General features: G+C 40.3%; 3 protein-coding genes across 7 annotated transcripts; 1 reads left to right on the top strand and 2 right to left on the bottom strand.

Annotated features, from left to right (window-relative positions):
* Positions 1-501: 501 nt before the first annotated feature.
* rbm28 (RNA binding motif protein 28) lies at positions 502-6,676 on the bottom strand. Its single transcript, XM_029433281.1, is given in 21 exon segments — positions 502-1,004; positions 1,257-1,371; positions 1,846-1,981; positions 2,179-2,308; positions 2,407-2,481; positions 2,636-2,785; positions 2,977-3,135; positions 3,280-3,344; positions 3,611-3,746; positions 3,883-3,956; positions 4,049-4,158; positions 4,295-4,361; positions 4,456-4,501; positions 4,503-4,680; positions 4,780-4,879; positions 5,050-5,121; positions 5,256-5,348; positions 5,441-5,516; positions 5,657-5,763; positions 5,849-5,995; positions 6,199-6,676. Coding segments are annotated over 21 exon segments (2,295 nt in total). The 5' UTR covers positions 6,317-6,676; the 3' UTR covers positions 502-863.
* A 1,023-nt stretch (positions 6,677-7,699) lies between these two features.
* On the bottom strand, positions 7,700-13,383 carry LOC115009339 (transmembrane protein 53). Of its 3 annotated transcripts, none has more exons than XM_029433284.1 (4): positions 13,244-13,383; positions 12,622-12,903; positions 9,463-9,709; positions 7,700-9,351 (listed from the first exon to the last, which is right to left on the bottom strand). In XM_029433284.1, the coding sequence occupies exons 2-4, from the start codon at positions 12,880-12,882 to the stop codon at positions 8,990-8,992; spliced, it is 870 nt and encodes a 289-aa protein (XP_029289144.1). In that variant the 5' UTR covers positions 12,883-12,903; positions 13,244-13,383; the 3' UTR covers positions 7,700-8,989. The 3 variants fall into 3 exon arrangements, with proteins under 3 accessions (XP_029289144.1, XP_029289145.1, XP_029289142.1); XM_029433285.1 differs by having other exon boundaries at positions 13,137-13,342; XM_029433282.1 differs by having other exon boundaries at positions 13,161-13,340.
* On the top strand, positions 11,191-23,833 carry prrt4a (proline rich transmembrane protein 4a). 3 transcript variants are annotated; one of them, XM_029433279.1, is made up of 4 exons: positions 11,191-11,428; positions 17,639-17,990; positions 18,218-19,118; positions 20,524-23,833. In XM_029433279.1, the coding sequence occupies exons 3-4, from the start codon at positions 18,338-18,340 to the stop codon at positions 22,629-22,631; spliced, it is 2,889 nt and encodes a 962-aa protein (XP_029289139.1). In that variant the 5' UTR covers positions 11,191-11,428; positions 17,639-17,990; positions 18,218-18,337; the 3' UTR covers positions 22,632-23,833. The 3 variants fall into 3 exon arrangements, with proteins under 3 accessions (XP_029289139.1, XP_029289140.1, XP_029289137.1); XM_029433280.1 differs by lacking the exon at positions 11,191-11,428 and having other exon boundaries at positions 15,969-17,990; positions 18,218-18,800; positions 18,921-19,118; XM_029433277.1 differs by lacking the exon at positions 11,191-11,428 and having other exon boundaries at positions 15,969-17,990.
* The last annotated feature ends 462 nt before the right edge of the window (positions 23,834-24,295 follow it).

The raw sequence follows: 24,295 nt of genomic DNA, 5'->3' as shown, positions 1-24,295 counted from the left end.
CTTATCCCTTGGAAATTCAGATAGAAACTGGCCAAGAATAACAGATGTGTATGCATGAGAACTATAAGGACAGGAAGGGCAAAGGTAACTTTCATTTCAGTGCAATATCATCCACTCTTCCAAAAACTGTTATTTATATCTGTAGGTGATGTTTTATACATTTGTGTACAGAATTTTTTTTATTATTGAATTCAAACTGAATAAATATTTAACACAAGTATGTATTGCAATGTGCAAATGTGTTACTGAGAAAGTTGAGAGATCAATCAAAATAAAGTGAAAAAGGCACATAGGCCAGGTAAACAGTGTCATTAGTGGGTGTTCAGCTCTTGCTACACTTGTACTCAAGGTTCATGAGTGGGAAGTATTTATCCAGAGCCATCAGTTTATGATTAACTCCCGTTTAAAGCTATTGAAACAGTTACTGAAGGAAACTAGTCATAATAAACACATCTGTGAAGCCAAACTATATGGACTTCCTAATAAAAAGACAACAACAAACAAATTCAAGGGTTTTTAATATATTTTCATAAAAAGCCAAGTTCATGAAAACACATCTATCCTTAGAATAATCCGTTTGTTTAAGTAGTAAAAGACAAGCATGAGTATGGATTACAGAAATGCAGGAACAGGATGAATGAAGTCAAGTGACAGTAAAGGTTCACACATGGCATCATATAGTGTACAGCAAACTCCAAACACCAAACTAATTATGAGAACCATTGTACTCATTTTAAAACCTCAGGCTGTCGAATGTAGAGGACCTTTGTTGTGGGAGACTTAGACACTTAAGATTCAAACACACTTTCTCATTCACACTCACACACAGACAAACACATACAGACAAGCACATACACACAGCATTAACTATCAAACCACTTGTTTCTTTTGACATTGGTGTGCTTGTCACTGTTGCCCATCAGTTTCTTCTTGTACTGCTCCACCAGGCTGTCGAAGTGGTCACTGCCCCTTCTCTTAAAGTTCTTCTTTGGCATATTAACCTTCTGGAAAACAAAATAAAAAACAGTCATGAAGCGTTAACAGGTCACACATTTTAATTGTTAACAATTCTACCTGCCATACCTTTGTTTGATTGTTAATGCTTGATTTAATAAGAAACATTTCAATGATTTGTCAAAATTGCTTTTTGAAAAGAGCCGATTAACTTTTAAAAAGTACAAACATAATTAAAGGGCTGGTTCACTCAAGAAAACCCAAGATTACAAATAAGCATATACAACACAATATGTATAAACCTGGTTTCTGGGCTGTGTTGGCTTCTCCATTTGTTGTCTTTGACGCTCTTTCCTGTTGGATCCAGGCTTTGCTTTCTTGGGCGGCGGCGCCTGCTGCTTTCCTTTATCACGCATTCTGCAAAAGGATAATTCACAATCTGTAACTTAAGCATGATGCCCACTGTTGAGCCTTAGTCAGGTTTCAGTCAGTCAATGTCTTTGAAGACTTTTTAAAGGATTGATTATTGTTTTTGAGTGGACCCCAGGAAGACAGAGGGATCCTAATAACGAATACAACAGGCAGGAAGTGTAGTACCAATGTCAAAATGGCCAAAGCACTTTTTCTCAAGTTAAAAAATATGTAAAGCGATCCAGCTCTGCTTATAATGAGAGTAGAGCTAGATCATTTTAATATCATTTTATAAGCTGGTTTTTCTGGTGGTTTCTTTGCATCTGCTTGTCTAATTGTTCTAAAGATTCTCAATACTTTTATGCATATCCTGAAAATGTAAGTGTAGGGAAATGTGCTGTCAAGATGTATCTGCTTAAGGACTAAGTGAGACACAGTGCATTGTAAACAGGAGACTAGTAAAGGTATGAAGAACTGTACCTGATCTTAGGCCCCCGATGGGAAGGGAAGTTTAGAACAGACTTTCGTTTCTTCCCGTTCTTCAAATCTACATGCTCGACCTCAGGCTTGGTCTGGAAGCCCGAATAGCGTTTGTCTTGCTTCTGGATTTGAGGAGCTGATAAACAGAAGAAAGTTGTCAGGGATAAAAAAAATAAGTTCAGTGTGTCAAGTGTAATATGGTTTCTCCACAGCACTACTGTTTCTGTGTTGTGACAGGAAAAAAGCAACGCACTTGAGCCCATCTGCTTTAGACCCTCATGTCCATGCTCTGAAATGCGAAAGAACATAAATACAGAAATAATATTGTCATACCACTCTCGTTTCCTGTCTGCGCTGATGAAGACTGTGCTTCATTTACACCTTTCCAGGGTCCTTTTCCAGCTCCGGCTGTCTGGGTCTGAGGTTTCGCTCCTGCTTTAAAGGGATGATTTTGGAGGAATTCCTGCAAAGACATCAACAAAGGGTTACTTCCAATAAACTTTTCTCAATTCGAATGAGGAACCTGAGTTGTAACTGTCACACAAATTGATACAAACGCACCTTGTTTCTTTGTTGTCGCATTTCTTTTATCTTAAGTTTCCTTGTATCCTCGAGGGAGAACTCAACGATAGGTCTCTGCATGATGACATCAAAATATAATCCAGTGTGCCAAACAAACAAACAAAACGTCTAAAAATGTTACGGGTAAATAAATACAGTGGCAACAAAGCAAAAACAAAGCTCCTTGAAAACGCACCGATAATGTCAGCACTTAAGTACAAAAACATACCTTGTGTGAGCCGAAGATGTCGGGGTTGTTGTTGAGGTAACGAAGTGTGCTGAGAGCATGTTCATGTTCCTGGAACTGGACAAAGCCATAACCTAACGATTGTCCCCTCACCTGACCCTTCTCTGGCTTCATGTCATACATCACCCGACACTAAGAGGAGAAACACGAGGTACACAGACGCAGGATGAACAACAATGACAACACCACCCCCTACTGGGCACACAGGCAATGTTTTTAATTCTATGACGGCCAACATTCAAAAACACTACTCGCACAAAATAATCTCCAGAAATGTTTTTACAAAGCTGCAAATGAGCGATTCTACCAGTCTTGTTTCTCACCTCTGGGATGCGTGCTCCCTTTTTTCCTTTTAATGCTTGGAGGCAGAGCACTCTGAGTTTTTTATCGTCCACTGACTTGGGCAGGTTATGGACGCACAGACGAGTCTTTGACACAAACACATTTATGCTCCGAAGCCTGGTCTTCTTTACTTCTTCAAACTAAAAGGGAAATAGACAACACCAGATACATGCGTCAAGATAGTAGTAATTTGAGAGATGAGTGTAAGATAAACTATTCTGCATTAAAAGTCAATCTGCAATTAGAAACGTCTTAAGAAAAAGGTTAATGAAAAATGAACTCACTCGGTTTCTTTTGACCATGTCTGCTTCAGGAACACCCTCTCCAGCCTTGGTTCCAGCACGGATCACTGTGTATACAGTATGAGAACAGATTTAGAGGCAATTCCAAAAAGGAAATGTGACAACCTAAGTCTATTTCAATACTTTCATAGGGACCTCACAAGACAGACACTTTGCTTTCCTTAGTTAGGTCAAATCTGCATGAAGCGGGACCTTTATTATTGACAGTGAATCAAGTAACTCCGTGTAGAAGGTGAAAGGGTTACTAGTAGAGTGAGAGAACTGACAGGTGACAAAGAAGAAGAAAAGAGCAGCATGAAATGGGTTTACTCACATCCCTCTCTGGCCAGGTACAGGTTCCTGGTGCCTGTTTCTACTTTCACTTTGTCGTCTTTCAGCTTCGAAGCATCCTCTCTGGTCACTGCTGCCACAATCAACAGCTTTCGGCCATCTATGCGGACACCACCATTCTGCAACAAATAACCCAATGTTACAACAAGACAGCTATGTCAACTCATTGCACAAAACAGGACAACAGATGATGCAGTCATTCAAAAAAAAGTAGATAGAGGGGATATTTAGAGTCAATTATTCAGAATGGATTACCTCCGCCTCATCCTGCGCTGCAGCTATGCATTTGTCTGCTGCCTCTTTAGTCTTAAACTGAGTAAATGCACAACCTGGTAAAACAACAAACCCAAATTAAGTCAAATCAACAGGTTCACTAAAACAACAAAGACAAGAGTGTTTCATCAAAGCACCGTCGACTGACCTTTTGAATGTCCTGTATCTGGGTGGAGCACAATCTTAATGTAATTAAGCTCTCCGTACTTTAGGAGAACTTCCTCAAGACCCTCTTCCTCCGTGTCAAAGGACAGGTTCCTGTACCAGCCAGGAGTAAGATTGAACAAAGATAGCGGTAAGATGATCGCTGAGTTTAAATGTGTGGATAATATGAGGATGAAAAGAATGGAGCAGAAGGCAGGCTTAAGATTAAGAAGTGAGATGAATTGCAAACCTGATGAAAATTGTTCTGCCCTCTTTCACATCTGAAGGGAGAAGTTTCTTTGATTTTCTCTTTTTAGCTAGAGATAAAAGTAGCAGACAAGGAGTGTCAAAATCACATTTTCATGTACATTTTATTTAAATTACAATCAAACAGACGCAGAGAATTGATACCTGATTCTTCATCGTCGTCATCATCGTCGTCGTCCTCATCATCATCAGTCGTCCTCATCTTGATCATCATCTGAACCAATGCTACTCTTATTGTCGTCATCTTCTCCCTCCTGGGACACATCATCATCATCATCATCCTCCTCCTCCTCCTCCTCCTCCTCACTATCATCTTCATCATCAGATTGGAATTCCTCCACCTGCTGCACTGCTGGTTTGGAAGTGACTCTGAAAAATTCACAAAATATTCATCCGGTTAAGTTAACAAGCTTCAAAAACCTGGAGAAATAAAAAAAAAACACAGGTTTACATATTTGAGGTTCACACTTTTTCTTCTCAGGTGCTGCTTGTGGCTTTTCTTCTTCCTCATCTTCAGTGTCACTCTTTGTGTCTGACGGTTTCGCAGTTGCCTCAGTATTCTTATTTCCTAATTAGGTAAACAAAACAGTTATAAGTATTAATATCTTTATTTTAATGTAGACGTATCTTCTAATGAATATCAGGAGACAATGCTTATCTTATCATTTTTAATGTGTAGTGTATAATAAACTGACAAATAGTTGCTTAACTTTGCAGATCAAAAATGTGGAATGTTACCTGCACTTGAGGACGGCTGTGTGGCGATAAACTTGTCCTTCGGGACAGCCCAGTCAATTGCTACCTGCCGACCTGTGAATGAAAAAATATCATTTACAAATGCAGTCACATGATACAGACTAAATAAAAGTTAATTTCCCAAAATAAGATGTCAACAGTGACAAGTATTCTCTCAGAACAGCAATGTAAGCGTCTTACTCACTAACCTTTTATTTCCTTCAGGTTCATAGCATTAAGCGCTTTCGCTGCCTCAGACACATTTTTAAAAAGGACAAACGCAAATCCTCGCATCTTCCCATCTATACAAAGAACAAAACAAAATCAATCAATCTACTCAAGGGCCACACAAAACAGTCAACAGGTTGTTTGACTTATTTGTGCAACTAGTTACCAGGTTTGAGGGGAATTTTGGCCTCAAGGACGGTTCCAAACTTAGAAAAAACTTCTTTCAGATCATCTTCCGAGCACTGTAACACAAGAAATGTCAAATGTTACAGATCTAAGCAATGAGTGTACCACTTTAACAGCAGCTATGCAACTGAAGTTCAGAGGATGGATCACAGTATGCTCGTCAGTCGCTGTATTCCACGACCAAAGTATACTATACCTTAAAACTAAGGTTCCTTATGATGAGTCTCGATTTCAAATTAGTTTTCCTGAAGCCTTTGGATTTCTGTTCATTTTCTTTCGGTGCTGCAGCTGGCTCTGGAGGTGCTAAACGACAGACATGAACAAGGTTATCAAGTAGACATGCCGTGAGAGCTCGCGCAGTTGCTCGTTTATTGACCTTTATACACACCTGTTTTCCTTTTATCTTTTATTTTCTTCTTCGCCAGTGATATAGAAAGCTTCTTCCCGTCGTATTCTTTTACTTCTTTCAATGCTCGCTGTCCATCTTCCTCCATTGAATATGTGACATAGCCGAATCCCCGACATTTGTCTATGCCTAGTATATAAATACAGATTAGTTATTCATGTTTACATTTACAATTGTACTGCGACTATTTAGTATTTGTTCTTTACGTTTACATCCCCGAAAGTCAGTCTGTAAGAGCTGACGTTAACGTATCGTTATCTCCAGTTGGAGTACGTTTTCTCGTTAAATATCATTTGTTAAAGGCCCCAAATAAATGACAGTAACAACATTACCTTTCTCTTTGACGACAAAGCATTGCTTTACCGGACCAATTTCAGAGAATATTTCCTCTAGTCGTTCATTTGAAGCTGAAGCTGGTAGCGAACCAACGAATAACGTGAGCGCTGGCATGGCTCTCTGCTGCCGAGCTAGCGTTAGCTGTTAGCTCGCTAATGTTAGCCTCTCTGGCTCGGTAACAACTCACAACCTGATGTCTAATCTGTTAAAAATCCCGCTTTGGGTGTTAATATCAAACTACTCGACGTCACAAGAATCGGCTAGATGAATACATGCTCCCAGAACTGTTTAACTTGAACACCACTAGCTTCCACATTAAGTCGCATGTTTACATATGTGGGCAGCCATCGTGGAAATCTACCGGAACCTGACCTCGAACATACACTTCTCCCGTGTGCTTGCAGAAAGCCCGCCGCCTACCGTCCCGGAGGTTTACACGTTGCACTCATGCTCCCAGTTATTTATTCAGTTATTTATGTACTTTATTTAGCTATGGATGTATGTATGCACGATAAATAGTAATGGTACTTCAACACTTTATGGCATAGCATTGCCCTCAGGTAACAAACTACATTGTTGGACCTCACACCGCCCCTTTATATTTTTTAAATAAATAAAAATATATAATATCACCAGACATGTGTGTTCAATTAAATGAGGGGCTAAAGTGGTTGTGACCTTTTGTCTGGGGGTGGAGCAGTCAGGAAGCAAAGCTGCATTGCAGTGCCATCAATCGGTACGATAAATATCACTTTTTAACATGTTTAAATTGTAATCATTTTTTAATATGCATGAGCATGTAAAGAAGTGTTTGATTGTTTAAATAATTATTGTGTTTTTATTTATATACTTTTTTTGTTTGTTTGTTGTATGGAGATGTGCCTGGATGAATAATTTTGACTGTGGCAGTGGGGTGTGGTTAGGGCGCCGGCTGCTGGGGAGAGACAGGAGTGTCCCAGCTGGAGGCCAGACAGCTGAACAGAATCAGGTAATCAGTCACATAATAAATGCATGGTGATGGCCTGGTTCTGTTCTCTTGCAGTGGACTGAGTTCCAGAGTAGACGGAGATCCCTCCTTGAGCCACGACGCAACGCCGCAGGACAGCCGGAGAGCAGCAGAGCGCAGAGCCGCGGACAGGAGAGCGACCTGTCAGTTGTGACTGGAAAGTATCATTAACTGTGTGAGCCGGAAGGCAGTGGAAAATAAAGCTGTGTGTGACACTACACTTCTACTCTGTTATCCTTATACCTGACTGTGGACAAGAGTCTCCACAATGACCATAGTCCAGTTGTTCTTACTCAACCATCAACAAACAAAGACATTATGATGGATATATTATCATGGATCCCCAAGCTCCCTAAACATGGGGTGAAATTATTCCCCCAAAAACAAAAAGTCATGCCATAGAAGGTTAATTCCAGAAAGGAAATTGCAGTGTTACAGCATATTCCTTGCATAAACCACAACACACTAATGAGGAAGGTAAGAAGCAAGTACAAAGTGAAGGAACACATTTATAATAACAAAAAATAGAATAGAAAATGTTGACAACTTTTTTTTGCACGAAACAGAAATACACACAATGTTATGAGACACAAAGCTTTACAATATAAGAGGCACATGTTCCAAGAACAACCTTCAGCAGACATTTCATTCATTAAATAAATTGTTACTAGCTGCTTTGGTAGTTTGTCAAGCAATCGTCATTTATACAGGTTTACCACTGAGGCTCATTATGCCATCTCTGTCTCAACAGCCATATACTCTCCTGGATGTATTATAGTGTTTTCATACAGTGGTGTATCAGCCCTGTCAACAAACACCAACATGTCAGTGGTAGACCATCAAAAAGTATTTGGAGTTGTTTTTGTAAATATGCTGTGAAGTGATGAACATATGTTTTGTCTTAGAGAAAGTAGCATTCTTTGAGTAGCCTATACGTATTATTAAGAGTAGGTACCATAGATATAATTTCTGACTATTTATGACCTCTATAGTGTTATGTTTACCCGTCTGAAGATCCCAATTAACTCAATCTTCCTGTTCGCCTACAAAAGGTTCTTCCTCCACCTTCCTCATTCTCTCTCGCTAACCACTTTGCAAGCTCCTTGTTTTGAATTAGATTATTATTATTTTGCTTCCCTCCATTGGCTGGTTTAACTAGTTACCTGCCAGCTTTCATTTCCCTGTATTCACTGTCACATAGCCAATATGAGAAATATAAGTGTACAACTTTAATATGCGACTTATTCAAAGCAGAAATGCAGCAAGTTTACCTTCTGAGATGATAGCACAATCAACCATAAATTAATGTTAAAGCCACACAAGCTTTAACATTCATCTAACAAAGAGCACTGTCCCTTGACAGACAAATGAAGGGTAAAGAACTAAGTTTCTTCTGGAAAAGACACACCCACAGAAACAGAAAATATACAATCCTGTATGAATGTTGTCTGCTATACTGTACAATTCACATTATGGAGCTCATTTAGTTGATATTGTTGGATCTCAAATCAACTAAACCTAAGCCATTGTATATAATTTAATGTAATATAATTCAACAAAACATTTTCAAACAGATATGTGTTCACCATAGTTATTACATATATTCTTGTCACGTGTTGCTATATGCACTTTAAGTAAAAACACACCTGTAAGGAAATGTGTCATCTCAATAAAATTGCTGATGCATGATGCCTATAACAAACTACTTCAGATAAATGTTATTTTTCTTCATAAACAAGCAGAGTCAGGCTAATATGACATTGTGTTGCGATGAAATTATCTTACATCTTGGCCTTCAGGGGGGCAAAGCAGAGTGAGTGTATGAACATGTCTAGGGTTGTCAAATACTCTTGTTGGTGCCTCTTTAGGTGGCCTGCATGTGTTGAATCCTCCCACTTCTTTGCTGTGATGTCTATCCCGCGCTTTCGCCAGTGATCAATAACCTCCTCCATGGCTCGAGGGTTGCTCATTGGATCATTCTCACAAAAGAAGAACAGTGCAGGAGAGGTGACAGGAGTGTCCCAAAACATATCAATAGTTTTGTTAAAGTAGTCCACCGTGTGGCGTTTGAACATGCCAAAGTATAACCTGCTTACTTGTGTTACCAGTGTCTCCATACGTGGAAATACAGTCTTACCTAGACCTGGGCAGAGAGTACAAAAAACACACTTTCATTCACATGTATCAATATATCATTTTGGATCTAGCCAGTGTCATTGAGCATAATGGATATTAATGAAATGAATGAACTGACCTTTTATCATCATCTCCACGGAGCCCACGACAAGGCTGTCATAGACTTGGCCTTTTATCCTCTGTGTAAACCCTTGATATGTCTGCGTGTCCTGGGACACTAGCATCAGCAGCTGAGTAAATGAGTAGCCACCGATAGAGAAGGCATGGACAAGCAGAGGGCGGGACACAAAGCGTTCACTCTGGAGCAACTTGAGCAACCTCTTTCCTTGTTCCAGACCCCAGGGAGGCCACAGGAACTCTTGTACCTTGAGTAAAACAAACAGAAAGAAAAACAGAAAGCTGATTTTGCAATTCTTAAGCAGTTTGAGTAAAGAACTGTAACATCCTGTGTCAGGTCCAGACACTGACGAGAAATCTACTGTCTGGCTCGTATGCATAAAAACCTTGACTGTTCAGCCTAAGTTCCAAAATGTAAACAAACACCAAAGATGAAACTGTGCCAACAGGTGTGGGCACGCCTACCACACCAACAAATGCCACCATTGGATGGTGGCCTACACCGACCAATAATAAGAAGAAACAGCTCTCTTATGCTAGAGATATAGGCTAAATGTTAGAGCTCATTCGGGGCCTTTTTGTGAAACTGCCACAGTTAACTACTTCGGTGGTCTGTGGAACAGTGAAGCCGATCGGTCCCTCATGAGTAGAGTTTTATATTTTGCTGCACTTTTGATGTAAATAAATGACTTGATATTTAACCCAAGGGACTCTTTGCAGATAAAATACGCAACAGAACCCATTCTTATACTGCGTATTTAAAGATCAGAGATCACAGAGGCATACTGTTCTTCTCCCATTGTAAACTTCTGCAAATTAATGATCTCAGATATGCCCTTTGTTATTGACTGTTTGACTTTGGAAATGAAGCGGCATGTCTGACTCCTCTTTCAGGCTCGGCAGGAGATGGAGAGAAACTCAGGGTTTGTTAAAGAAAACTTACTAGCGAGCAGGCACTTGCTTAATTTATTAATCTGAGGTTAACAATTCACTTTTTATCTTGCTTACACACTAATAAGCTTTTAATTGTACTTTGTTATTTTACTTTATCGTTGGAAAGGCAAAAGACAAACATGTATGTGCATGGATGATACACACATTATTCTGGTGTATTCTATATTATCAAAAATATTGAACAAATTATGTAATCGCAAAACAGCAGTTAAACAAACGTGAACGCGCATAACACTGGTTGGCAAACGCAAAATTCTTATCACACATGATATAGCGCTAGCAAAGCAGCAGGTGGCCATCGCGAGCTGTCATGCGCCATAGATCGATACAAATGAAGTGATCAACAAAAGGGTGATAGATCCACACTCTAAGTAAATCGTTTTCCCTCTGGATCTGACGAATGTTAAACGTGATTAAAGCGAGCCATTACAAAAATTACGGTACAGCTTTCTGGCAACATTAGCTCGCTACATGTTTCTGCAACCAATTTGACTCAACAACACTGACTAACGTAGTGTTTCCCCTGTAACTGTACATCCACCTATACTACGAAGCCTGTTCAACATACACAGGACCAGCACCACCACCCAACGTCGCAGCACTTTCTCTTACAGGTAGATCACTTGGACCTGGTCATTTTAAAAGTAGCTCACAAATCCAAAACGTGTGGGCACCCCTGCACTAAATGACCTAATCCTACTCCGGATAACAGCGCGTTCACATAACAGAGGCGTGGTTTGCATCACATGACCAATCACAAACATGGAGTGTCATATTTTACAAATAAAGCGTAACCTACAATATTAGACAAATAGGAAGAAGTTAAACATATAATCTAGGCCACAATGCAAACACAGCTCAACTTCGGACTGTGTGAAAGTGTAAATAATAGATGTATAATGTCGTGGAAATGTATCATATCGTCTTCTCGATTATTTAATTCCGGTAAACACTTTTGACTCGTCATTCAACAACACCAAAGCTCTTCTATACGTGTTCATGTCTACCGGAAGGTGATGTATTTTTGAATTACCACTACATATAATATCACTGCCCATCTAGGGGATCCTATAATTACATTTGTGTATCTATTAAATGAAGGTGTGATTTAGATGTATTCTTATAGATTATAAAATACTTTATTCATCCTCTTAGGGAAATGATGATGTGTATGATAATATTTTAGTGTTATTCTTTCAGCTGCAATCCCCGCGGTGTAAAACAGACTTGACGGCAATTAAAAAATAATATAAAACATAATTCATAGCGGTAACTAGACTTGCTTTCATATCTTGATAATCACCCACAGCATAGGCCCACACTACAGTCTGTGTGACTGTAAACACAGGACACACAACTCAAGACGCTGACATAAAGTAAATATATATGATATGTTTTGATATCATTTCGACACGTCGGAGTCGTGTGTTTACAGAGCCGCAGACTGAATGCATTGCCTTGTGTTACTTTGCTCCGTGTACTTTCATGAAAGCTGTGAGTGTTCATTAAGTATGACCGTAAACATAAACACCGCTTTCAATTACATTCTTATATTTATTTTTCATTTGCTCCCAACTCCGTTTTACACCACCGGAAAAATTAAGACTAAATATTGTCCTACACGCCTCAAGAATACATCTAATCAACACAATCATTGAACGTAATACGCACATGTAATTACAGATACACGGCCTATATGGGGCAGAAATATTCAAAATTAACACACAGTCGGAGATTCATTTATTTACTGCATTTGACAGTTTAAACTGTTTTGCTTTTAGTTTGGATTATGACTTTAGCCTATATAGCCTTAACTTCTTCGTATTTGTGTAATATTATCTTAAAATCCGCGCACCGAGCTCTGATTGGTCAGCAGGCGGTGCTTTTACACAAGTCGATCTCCGGACCAGGTTTGGTGTGCAGCATAAGTTACCATTGCGATGCAAGGTTAAAATAGTATTGTCTTTGTCGCTTTTTCCCAGCAACAAATACGTGTCGTCACACAGTTCAGTTACTAAGGGGAAGGACCTCAGTAAAAGGGCATCTACAGGTTAACACGTCATTATAAATCCTCATCATGAAGCCTAATTTGAACATATAACTAACAGTTATATGTGGTTGTGATACAAAAGCACTTACTGTGTTCAATGTCAACGTTATTGTGTAATTTCCAGCTAACCCGTAAACCTCTCGTTATAGTCCTTACCTCGCTCTCCACTACAAGCACATCAAAGCCGCTGCGGAAGTAGATTTCACAATATTTGGCTACAGCTTGAGGACGCGATCCCAACCACGGCAGCATGAGCATAAGAGGTTTAACGACTTCGGGGACTTTGGTCTGACATCCGTAGACTGGAGGTGCTAATTCATTCATGTACAAAGTTACATTCTTACTGAGGCGGCTGGCAGTGATGCCTCTGCTCAGGACTGTCCTGCCCAACATAGCAGCTGCAGACATGCTTCCCATGTGATGAAATGTGGCGAGCGTCTGCAAAAGAAAAAGGAAATTGTTAAATTAACACACATAACGTTAGCTTATCCTACATATTCTCCCGTAGCCTACGTTAATACACCTTATAACGTAACACAAACGTAAAACCTTTCTCCGAGATAAAATACGAACATAACGATAATTTATAAATTAGCTAAAGTTAACTAACTAAACTTTACGTCAACTTCAAAGCGGTTTTTAATGTTAGCGATAAACGTTAAGCGCCTAACTTTATTCTGTCTGCTGGCTGTTACCAATTTGCTTGCAGTTTTGTACGTCTGGTTATTGAGTGGCTGTGGCTCTTCCAATGCCCATCTTTGACAGAAGTGTACTTAACTCAGAACATTGTGCTCTGTCAATAAAGTCAAGGTTATTTCCAGGAAACTATCCCCTCGTTCATTGTTAGTCCCCTCCCTCCATGCTCTCTCTTCTTCATGAGTCTTCAGTTGGAAGCTCTGGCAAACTGTTGCCCTCCCATGGTCACGACGTGAACAAACTCTACTAAAATAAGACTATAGTCTACTGACCTGTCTAACCTATCTCTAACTATAACTACAGCAGGAGTGCCCAAATGTTTTCTCAGTGACGGCCAAAACTGAATCTTGATGTGTGGCCACGAGCCAAAAGCAAACATCTGTTGTATTTTATTGTATTGTTAAGATACAAAATGGTACTAGGATCCCAAGTTGCCTTAATTGAAAACAATTATTAATTAGGGATCTTACATATTTAAAGAGTATTTTTACATCACAAAAAATATCCCAGCATAAGCAGTAAATTATATTCTAGTCTTTTTTAATTTTTAATTATTTTATTTCATTATTTCAAACTGAGCCAACTTTGGCTCACAGGCCACACATTGGGCAGCCCTGATCCAAATCATTAAATCAGGCACAGTTTGTTTTTTATATTTCTATCCAAAATACTACTCATAAAATACTAAATTAAAGTGGAGTTAAATAGTGACTTACCACAATAAATAGTTGTCTTGTCTTCCATATAACAGAAAAATCATGGTGACAACATTTTCAGGGATTCACATAATGTGTCTGACTTTATGGTGACTTTAAGGACCTTTTTCACGGCAGACATTTACAAATGTCATTATAGGAAAAGCACACGTGAAATTGATTACATTAATGATGGCTCAGTTTCTTTAAGTTTCCCAGTAAATAAACTATTCCAGTGAGCCACAGACGGAATCGGAGTTTCGGGCTTCCGGTGGAATCGCAATGCATGCTGGTGTGGCGAGCCTAGAAAAGTGAGCACCAACTCTACAAGGGCCGCCATATTGGATTTATTCTCTACGTGTTTACATTGTATTTAGCGTATTCTTCAAGCGTGTTTACATTGTATTTGGCTAGTTTTTAGTGTGTAATCATCGCTCTTCTAGTTATGGGATTTGGACACCGACATTGTGTGGTGAAAGGATGTTCAAACAGTGGGGAAAAAGCTAAATAAATGGGCAGAATCTCATTGTGAGCTTCACGATTGCAAAAATTGCGACTGCAAGCCCCCGTTTGAACTATTTCCATTTCCAACAGCACTAAAGAACAAAGACAGAAGGCTAGCATGGACCAAAGCTGTAAAGAGACAGAATTACAATGGGAAGTCTTGGGAGCCCAAGAAATCTTCGCGGATTTGCAGTGAGCATTTCATGCGAGGAAAACCAACAAATTAATTCCCTGATCCTGAACTCGACCTGGGGTATGCAGTCTATCTACTTGATTTATATATAGACAAATGTACTTTCTATATATTGAGTTTTATAATAATTAACAAACACAAGTTAGGTATATATTTATAATAGCTTACCCTGCAACACAACTGCAATAAGCAAATCGCCAGTTTTCTTGACTGCGCAAATCCATGCTGAATGTGACGTATGGGAAATTTTCATTGAGTACATTTTGCTTTAAAAAAGCAATACTCAGAATCTGCGAGAGGATTGAAAGATATTTGTTTCAACCAGCCGGAGTCAAACAGTCTAAATGATTTGCCTTCTTTGTATTCGTTCAAAGTTCGTTTATGAAACTCGACATCGTTCCCTGGGTGGTCAGACATTAAAAATAATGTTATATCGCTGAGGAGTCATGCTGTTGTTTTCATTGACCCAGCCATCCTGCAATGTCAAGGGATCAGGCACTGAAACGCCACTCTGCATAACCAAAAGCTTAGTCTTTTCTTTTTCTGTGATTGAAATTCTTTCGTTAGCTGTTGGTTGCTCCTCAATGCCCATCTCTGATGCAGCAAACACCCTGGCAATAAGCTCGAGTTTTGTTCCTGAAACCTTTCAATTCCGCTTGCGACAAAATACTTTCAAAGCTTCGACTTTACACATCTGAACCTCATCATAAGAAAGGAGTTCAGAACTCATTGTAGAGTAGTAGGTTTGTTGAAGAATAAGCTAAATACAATGTAAACACGTAGAGAAGAAATCCAATATGGCGGCCCTTGTGGAGTTGGTGCTCACTTTTCTAGGCTTGCCACCCCAGCATGCATTGCGATTCCACCGGAAACCCGAAACTCCGATGCAGTCTTCAGGATGTCCCATAAGTGGAATTAGCAGTCATTAATGTTATTAACTACCTGTGCTTTTACTACAATGACAAGTGAAAATGTCTGCTGTGAAAAATGTCTATTACAGGCCCAATAATTGATATTTGTTTTCATGTCATCAATTCATGGAAAAATGTATCATGGCGCTGTAAAATTAAAGGCATTGTATGAGTGTTGAGCAAGTTTCAGTTTCTAAATTTGTTTTTGTTATAAAGATATGGTATACGTGAGAAAAGATACCCATTCCGCTACCATAGCAGGTGTTGTGTTGAACGGCAGGAACCAACGATGTTATGGTAAAACTTCAACACCCTGTCAGGCTCAGACACTGACCAGAGATATACTGTTCAGCAGGTATACATAATGTAGTGTAAGTTTAAATATGTATACTAAATGTAGTGTAAGTTCCCAATAAATGTAAACGGGTACCAAATGAAGACACCAAAGATGAAACTGTGCCAAGAGGCATGCCTACCAGGCCACCATTGGATGGTGGCCTACACCGACCAATAAGAAGAAGAAACATCTCTCTTATGCTAGAGATATAGGCTAAATGTTAGAGCTCATTTGGGGCCTTCTTGTGATTGTTTTGCTGCACTTTTGATGTAAATAAATGACTTGATATTTAACCCAAGGGATTCCTGGTCCATCTCTTTACAGATTTGAACACGTAACATTGTCCATGGTGGGAAAAGGTGATAAAGTTACAAGGTCAAGTCATGTAGAAGGCTTTCTATGCTCACATGGACATGCTTAGTAGGACTCAATTTACAGCATATAACTTTCTCTTATCCACCCTTTATCCTAACCATGGCCATGGTTTGTTTTTATCCTCCTCTTTGCTTGTGCAGCTTTGTTTCTGTGTCTTGTCCTGTCTAAATTCCCAGCTGGACCCCAATCCACGCTGACTTTGTTTTGTTGGAGGATGACTTGTCTAAACAGAAACCAGTTGCCCAATGAATTAAGATAGCAAGTGTGAGGCGGCAATAATTTGACCATGTCCCTCACTGAGCTCATATGTTTGGCCTGTCATTGTTCCTTTCCAGTCCCATTAGTTACGGCTGGGTTGGTGCTTTCCTGTGTCCTCATCAGACAGCGGGTTAATCACACCCCTCGGGAAGATGCTATCTTCATCACTGACTGTCTAAATGATCTGAAATAACCCTCACTGTTTTTCAATCTGTGTTAGTATGAATCTGAATCTCACTGTTACGAGTAAAGACATTTTTATCCTGCAAGCAAAAGCCTGTTCAGAGGCAAGATGAAATGTAGGAGACAGTAGGTAAACTGCTCTCTTCATTATTGGCTATGGTATTTGCTGTCACAGCCAACATTATTCTTGGCATGCAGAAAAAGCTTTTATGTCTTTGCGTTTTGTGCTAAATATGTGTTTGGCAGATGTGTTTGGGAGGCAGTTTGATCCGTATTTATCTACATTTTGTGGATGGAAGAAGAATCAATGTGCTTTTTCGCAGAATGCCCAAACCAAAATAATCCTACTTTAAAAGATCATGTGTCCTGTTAATTCAGCAGTGGTCAGTAGAGAACTTTTCAGATCCTTAGATCAGCCACACAGAGACGGTACAGAAGTGAGACTATGCTTTAAACTCTAAATGCATCCAAAGGTATGTGGATCAGTGTCTATTTTAGAAGCGTCCTTGGGAATTGAATTAGGCCACGAGGCTACTGGATGTTCCCCATTGGGCAAAAACAGCACGCATGAAAAATAAAATAAAATATTGAACAATCACAGAAATCATGTCAAAGGCTTTTTACCACAATAATGGCATTGTAACAAGGTCATGAGTGGTAATTACAGGCTTAAGGTTAGCAATTATTAATTAAAAAGTGTATACTCGTGGTTCAGAGGTCCTGGAAGTACAGTGCATATGCACACAAGTAACCACTATCATACATTATGCATGTATGCTATTCAAAGAGAATTTCCTGCTTCATTCACTGTTCGTGACACACGTGCCTACTCTTAGAGGAAGGGCACAGCATCAGTTAAATTAAACTCAATAGCGTATTGATCTGTAGCCCTGGTTCATTCGGTGCAGGGTATTGCCTGCCTGATGGTTGACGACCATTTTTGCCCCATATGACATATTTATGCCCTTTCCTCTCCCCCTACCCTTTCTCTTCTCTTTATTATACTAAACATCACATACAGTTGCCTACACCATACACACCAGAGGGATGTGTGTGTGTGAGTGTATGTGATGAACAGAGACAGCAGTAAGAGATGATGCGATGATGTGGATGATGCCTCAGTTTTAGGTGAACGGGATTGTGCAAAGAGTCAAACTGTCAGATCAGTGCAGCGGCAGAGAGTGGGACAGCGGGGGTTGTCTCGAGGAGGTGGGGTCTGTCCCATGTGTCGACTGTCTGATGGAGAGAAGAGGGGCACAGCACAGTGAGTCTGAAAGGACACAGAGTGCTGCACGGAGAGAGACTGCAGGCGTGCAGCGACACGGAGGAGCATATATGTTTAAAGAGGCTTTAAAGAGTGGGCTATTGATGAGGTAAGCAGTTATATACTTAATGTCTCTGTAATGTGTGTATCGTGTGTATGTCACAGGACTTTATAGGAGAACGGGTATTGGGTTTTGGAACGCTTTCATATAGAGTATTTCTATAGTACTCACCCCACAGAAATTCAAGCTATTTAGTACAGATATCCTGCACAATGTTTGATTTGGGGTTGCACTGATTGTGTCTTGTGTGTGATTTACCTTTATTTCCCCCCCAGGTGTGTTAAGCATGAGATCCCCAGAGACCTGGGGATAAAGATCTGTCAAGCATGTGATTGGCCAACATCCCTGAAAACCTACAGCATGTGACTTTGCGGTGGAGTTTGTAGACCCTCGCCATGCTCTCTCTGTGGAATCTTTATCTTCTTCTCCCCCTCTCCTTGCCTCTCTCACCTCATGTCGTAGCCTTCACTGGAGAAAATGTCAAGGAAACACAACAGCCAGACACTGACACAGCAGTGCAATGTCTCCCACAGCTCCCACAGAGACCTCATGGATCACTGGGGGAACCCATGTTTGGGACTGAGAGTGTTGACTTTCTGGGTCTACCTGTAAATGTTCCCATATCCTCATCTGAGGAATCAGATAGACAAGGTGTGATTGGTGAATACGTTGATTTACAGGAGAGCATAGAGACATCTCGTTTGTATCCTAATGAGAAGGAACTTAGCACATCCAGTCCCACTGATACAGAAGATGCCACCTCCAGACAGAGCACACAACCCATAAGATCTTCATCAGGGGGAGTACCACCTCAACCTACCCAGGAACAAGCATTAAAGTATCAGCCAGCTGAGACAAGTACTGTATCTATAACACATTATATACGGACGGGAGAGAATCGGCCAACTTTCCCGGCCTCGCAGAATGACCCAACTGACAGCCACTTACCCTTTCTTCTGTCTGGCTCACTTTCATCAGACCAGGAGTCCTCTGCGCCCGGCCCTGAACGCTCCACTCCACCAGTAGCCACATGGGGATGGAACACGGGACCTTCTGTTATCACGCAGAAAGAGATACAGGAGGGGACTGTCCCAGTGAAAGAGACTGGAGATGGATTGATTGATATTACGGGTCGTATTTTACACAGAGGAGCTGTCAGCACGGAGGCAAATAAAGGTAATGCCTTGAATTCAGTTTTATGTATTTGAAGCATCCATCATTTACTAAACCTTGTCACTTATGGCCTATCGTGAAAGGTAGGATTTAGTGCTGCCTTCATTAAATACTTACAAGACTCCAAGTCTATGTGTGACTGCAGTGTTTCCGATATGCATTCTGCTGGCAGACACAAATGTTTTACATTCACAGAATGGTTTGCATCACTTCACTCTCCTCAAAAATCTCTCCCTAACTCTTCACCAACCCTCACACCTCTGTCCTTCTTTCTTAATCACTTTTTCATAGATTCTCCCACTCTGTCCTCCACTATCTTGTTGATGTAGAAACATTTCATTCCCATTGCAGTCAGTATCCATTGCCCACAACCAAAGGTTACTGGATAATGTGGTGCACACCTGCACATACAGTATTTACTGTACACCCACACAAATGTTGGCACCCACTTGTTAAAGTAAATGATCTGTTGTGTCCACAAGCATAAGAGGAGGAGGGTTTTGGCAGACATGTGTGATAAATTACCCTTAGTCAAGCTGCCTATGCATTTAATAGCAGACACAATTTTCAGCCTAACATACAGTTTGATGAGTAATTGTATCAAATATTACAGTGAAAATCATGTGTCTAAAAAGTGTCTCTGTTTGTTTGCTGCTTCTACATTGTACATTGTCACTTCGTCACTATCAGAGGACACAGGTCCAGTTCTAACCAGATTCCTGTTCAAATACTTCTGCATGTTCTTTTATAAAGGATGCAACATTAATGATAGCACCTCTTGACCATGCTTAATAATAGCAACACAGAATGAGAGCAGCAATGAGGTCAATACTGGCTAATCAACACACATCTCTCTCTCTCTCTCTCTCTCTCTCTCTCTCTCTCTCTCTCTCTCTCTCTCTCTCTCTCTCTCTCTCTCTCTCTCTCTCTCTCTCTCTCTCTCACACACACACACACATTACTTCCTCATGTTCCCACTCTCTCTGTGACCCAGTTAGAGATTCCCAGTTACAAGCCTGCTCTGTTTTATAATGGATTAACTTCACACATGGCAGATTTTCCCTGCTCTCTTTTTGAAAAATAAAGAATGTGGGTGTAATTTACTTTGGCCTGTATTCATAGATTATGACATAGATGACATTTCATCTGTAAATTACTTATTATTGGTGACATTATTATGTCACCATTATTAGAATTGTATCATGAGCATGCTAACATGCTTATGATGACTTGGCTAACATGCTAATGTACTGCAGGCATGTTCACCATTTTGTTTTAGTGTACTAGCTCTCTCCATTTGTTGGCTAAAAACGTTCAGTTATGTCTGTTCTTAAAGGTCTACCTTTTGGTTCTCTGTTGACAGAACTAATAAATTGCTAATGTTTCACTTGATTGTGCCTCTTTAAAGATGACTCCAAGGATGATGACCTGCATTTCTCAACGACCATTGGCACTCTCTTGCTTGATGGTAACAAAGACACATCTGCCACACCCTGCAAACCATCAAACCAGTCCTGGACTCCCACCTACCCAGATGATTTTACCACCAATGAGTTGCTGCACCCCTCTCTGGCTCTCAGCCCTGCCCTTTTCGTCCCTCTGTATTCCGACTGGAACTCTGCCCTCGCCACATGGGGATTTGCATGGGAAGCACACGTCTATGGCCTGGGGTCTGTCTTTACTGTATTCGGCCTAATCTCTGTGGTCTGCCTGTTAGGCCTGCCCCTGCGGTGCCCCCCAGGAAGCCCCTACTTCACCCTTCTGCACTTGTTCCTCCTAGCATTTGCAGGGATCCAAGCTTTCTTTTTGCTCTATGATGCTTACAATCACCAAGATCGTCTTCCCGCTGTGGGCTCTCTGCTGCTCTCGGAGCTGCCCTTCCCCTGTTTGATTTCAGCCTTCTCCCTTGCCTTCCTCCTTCTTTCATTACGCTCCCGCATGCATCTTTCACTCCCACTTACTAATTCCACCTTGTACTCAGCCTTGCCCAAACCTTGCCTGTTGCTGTGTATGTCCCTGTTGTATTCTGGGGTCTCTCTAGGGTGCGTTGGCATGCTCCAACTCTTCCACAGCCTCCCCTCCATGATCCTGCTATTCCCTCATGGTGTGTTTGTATGTCTCACCATTTTTCTCTCAGGCTCCTACCTCATCTTCTACTGCTTAATGCAATTCAACACAAAACACATCTACAGGCTGAATGACAATGGAGAGAGTGGAGGATCTCATGAATTTATGCAACTTGCAAGTTGCCCCTTTGCCAAAGTGGAGGACTGGGGTAGAGCAGCAGGAGCTGGAGTAGGGGCTTCATTGTGTTTGTTAGGGTGTGGAGGCCTCCAGTTTTATGGAATCCTGCATGCTCTTGGTTTAGGAGGGGTTGATGGATATGGGTTCCAGCCCTGGCCTTGGTGGGGTTACCAGGTAGGCTGCAGGCTCTGTGAGGTCGGGGTGTGTCTGGGTTTGTCTCTCATTGGTTCACACCCTCTATTCTGTCACAACAACTCCTCTATCAAGACTATAACTCGTCCCCGGCCAGGATCTTGGTCCCGCCTCTCCTGCAGCTCACCTTCTCGAGGGCTCACCCTGCCCTCTCAGGGAGGTGCAGATTATCCTGTCCACTCATCTCATGATTCTTGGTCCCAGGGTAAGCAGGAAAAGCTGGTGGTCTGTGATGTCATCACCAAAGGACAGTCAGAGGCTCTTCCTCTTTACTCAATGGTAGATCCTCCTGCAAATGGGCTAATCTCGAAGTCCAGACAAACCCAGAGCACTTTACTACCTCTCCCTACACCCCCAAGCCCACCGCACAAGCCTCAAAATGCAGTTGAGTCTCAGCTATCGTCACTGGATAGCCTAGGACTGGAGGCTGACACTACATTGGATCTGCGACCCCCATCTCCCATAGACTTGTCCCGCAGCATTGACCAGGCACTGTTCAGTGAATGCCTATTCTCTCATAGTATATTTGGTTTGCCAAGACTCTACCATGCTTCTTCCAGCCTCTCTTTGAGCTCTCCTGGCCAAGGTGCGTCAAATCAAGGGCCCAGCTCTGTGGAAAATGCCCTATACCGAACCTCTTCCTGTGGTGACGTGGACCAAGAGAACACTCTATCCAGTTCCAGACCTTCCCAGCCAAATAGCTCTTTGACATCTCACAGCAAGCCACCAATGTCACCAGAGCAATGGGATTGGAAAGAAAGTGTCTCTGGTTCTACGCAGGGTCTGTGCAGCAATCCCAAGGAGACGGGAAAACTGTGCTCACATTCCTGGGCCAACAGAGGTCAAAACTTTGCTCAGAGCAGCCTCCCACGAGCAATCCCCCACCTGTCTTACCACAGGCGTTACCGAACCCTGAGCTTAGCCTCCCAGAACAGTCACGGATCTGGCCGGCTGGCAGGGACTAAACACCTGAGTGAAAGCAAACAGCTGGAATGGGATGTGGCTGTACAGGCAGAGTTTGTCAACGTGTGCAGACAAATTGACACTCTGAGTGTTTGTAGTGACACCATTGAATTATAAATGTCCAGTTGTGATTGAAATTCACATGACATTGTACAGAAATAACGGACTCTAATCATGTTAGATTAAGGAATTCAATTGTGCACCATAAAAGTTATACAGACGGAAATAATTACCTGAACTAATGAAAGGGGAATGGATATTATTGATATGGACATTATTAGGTAGAGCCAACTTATTTTCGAAAAAATTCTGTTCTGTTCAAAATGTGATTTTAAAGGTTGTCTTCATCACACTGTTTTCAGCAGCTTCACTTAGCTCTTCTTGCAGTAATGTTTTTTTTCTTGCAGTATTCTGATTTAAATGTTAATTCCAGTTACACATTCACGAATGTCAAGGATCAAATATCCATTGCTCAAGACTGCAAATGCTTTTAAGAAGTTTATTCAAGCAGGCGTTTTAATATTTATATGCATGATATGTTAAGCTTCTTTTTTGTTTGAAGTGATCCTGCAGAGAGAAATTAAAAGGGATATACTGATAAAGGAAAACTTTCTTTACTAGTGAGTGAACAAACAATATGGTCTCAAACAAAGTTTTATTCTACACCATTGATGTACTGTTGTGTTTTCAATAGTGGAAAAAGTTAGATGTGCTCAAAAGGACTTAACAAATAATGAGATAAGCCAATTTGATCTCTTCCCCGTTGGGATTGTGTGGACACAATTTCATCTAGAGTGGCAAACGATAACAATACACATCCAAATCTAATCCAGAGAAGGGAGCTGTTTGTGATGGTGAAGCATAATATTTTTAGACACATGATTAATCATTCAGTTGTGTAAGCAGTTGGCAAACTTTAACTTTAGCATGGGAATAGACATGCTAGCATGTAGTGCTTTCCTCACAGTTATTTCATTGTTGTGTAATACATTTGGAAATTGTAGGAATATCCATATATACACAGGATGAGTTTTTCTTCCATGTTTTTGTATTGCCTGCTTAACCAACCATTGCAGTGGTATCTTTGAACATTTTGTAGTATGTACAGTGAAAGTTGCAATAATCTGAGATTTTTTAAACCAGATTTTGGTGGCAAAGGTTTGGGCACACATTGAATGTGAGAAGCTTAAAGCAAAAATGTAATTGGTTACATTTAGAATATACTGTATTAGCCCCTAGTGGTAATAACAAAATACAACACATTTTACTTAATATATTTCTGGAGATATGACATAAATAATAAACAATAGTAAAATGCCCTTTTCAGAATCATCTTTATTCTTGCAACACTATTTATAGAAAATATAGTTTTGAAGGATGGGTGAGAGAAGAAAATATATATTTTAAGATAAAATATATATACAGTATATATCTTTTATGTGTATGTATGTGTGTATATGTGTATATATATATATATATATATATATATATATATATATATATATATATATATATATATATATATATATACATACATATATATACACATACATATATATACACATACATAGATAAGAAATTATTAACAGTTCAATAGCTCATTTATTTGACTGCATTAAGATCCACTGTTTATCACAGAGTGACATATGTAATACCAAAGATGTTGAGTACCTCTCAAAAAAGAAAAAAATCACATTTAAAACTGCTAAATCAACTTAAAATAACTTTTTGTCTACAATTCTCTAAATTATTATTATTATTATTATTATTATTATTATTAT

The sequence above is a fragment of the Cottoperca gobio genome, chromosome 6 (genome assembly GCF_900634415.1).
Source record: "Cottoperca gobio chromosome 6, fCotGob3.1, whole genome shotgun sequence".
Taxonomy (NCBI): domain Eukaryota; kingdom Metazoa; phylum Chordata; class Actinopteri; order Perciformes; family Bovichtidae; genus Cottoperca; species Cottoperca gobio.
This window is presented reverse-complemented; position numbering and strand designations above follow the sequence as displayed.

Excerpts from the sequence above, each read along its gene's own strand:
- LOC115009339 (XM_029433284.1), bottom strand. The coding sequence starts at position 12,882 with ATGGGAAGCATGTCTGCAGCTGCTATGTTGGGCAGGACAGTCCTGAGC. Across the intron at positions 9,710-12,621 it reads TGCTTGTAGTGGAGAGCGAG|GTACAAGAGTTCCTGTGGCC; the intron begins GTAAGGACTATA and ends GTTTTACTCAAG. Across the intron at positions 9,352-9,462 it reads CGTGGAGATGATGATAAAAG|GTCTAGGTAAGACTGTATTT; the intron begins GTCAGTTCATTC and ends CTCTCTGCCCAG.
- prrt4a (XM_029433279.1), top strand. The coding sequence starts at position 18,338 with ATGCTCTCTCTGTGGAATCTTTATCTTCTTCTCCCCCTCTCCTTGCCT. Across the intron at positions 19,119-20,523 it reads CAGCACGGAGGCAAATAAAG|ATGACTCCAAGGATGATGAC; the intron begins GTAATGCCTTGA and ends GCCTCTTTAAAG.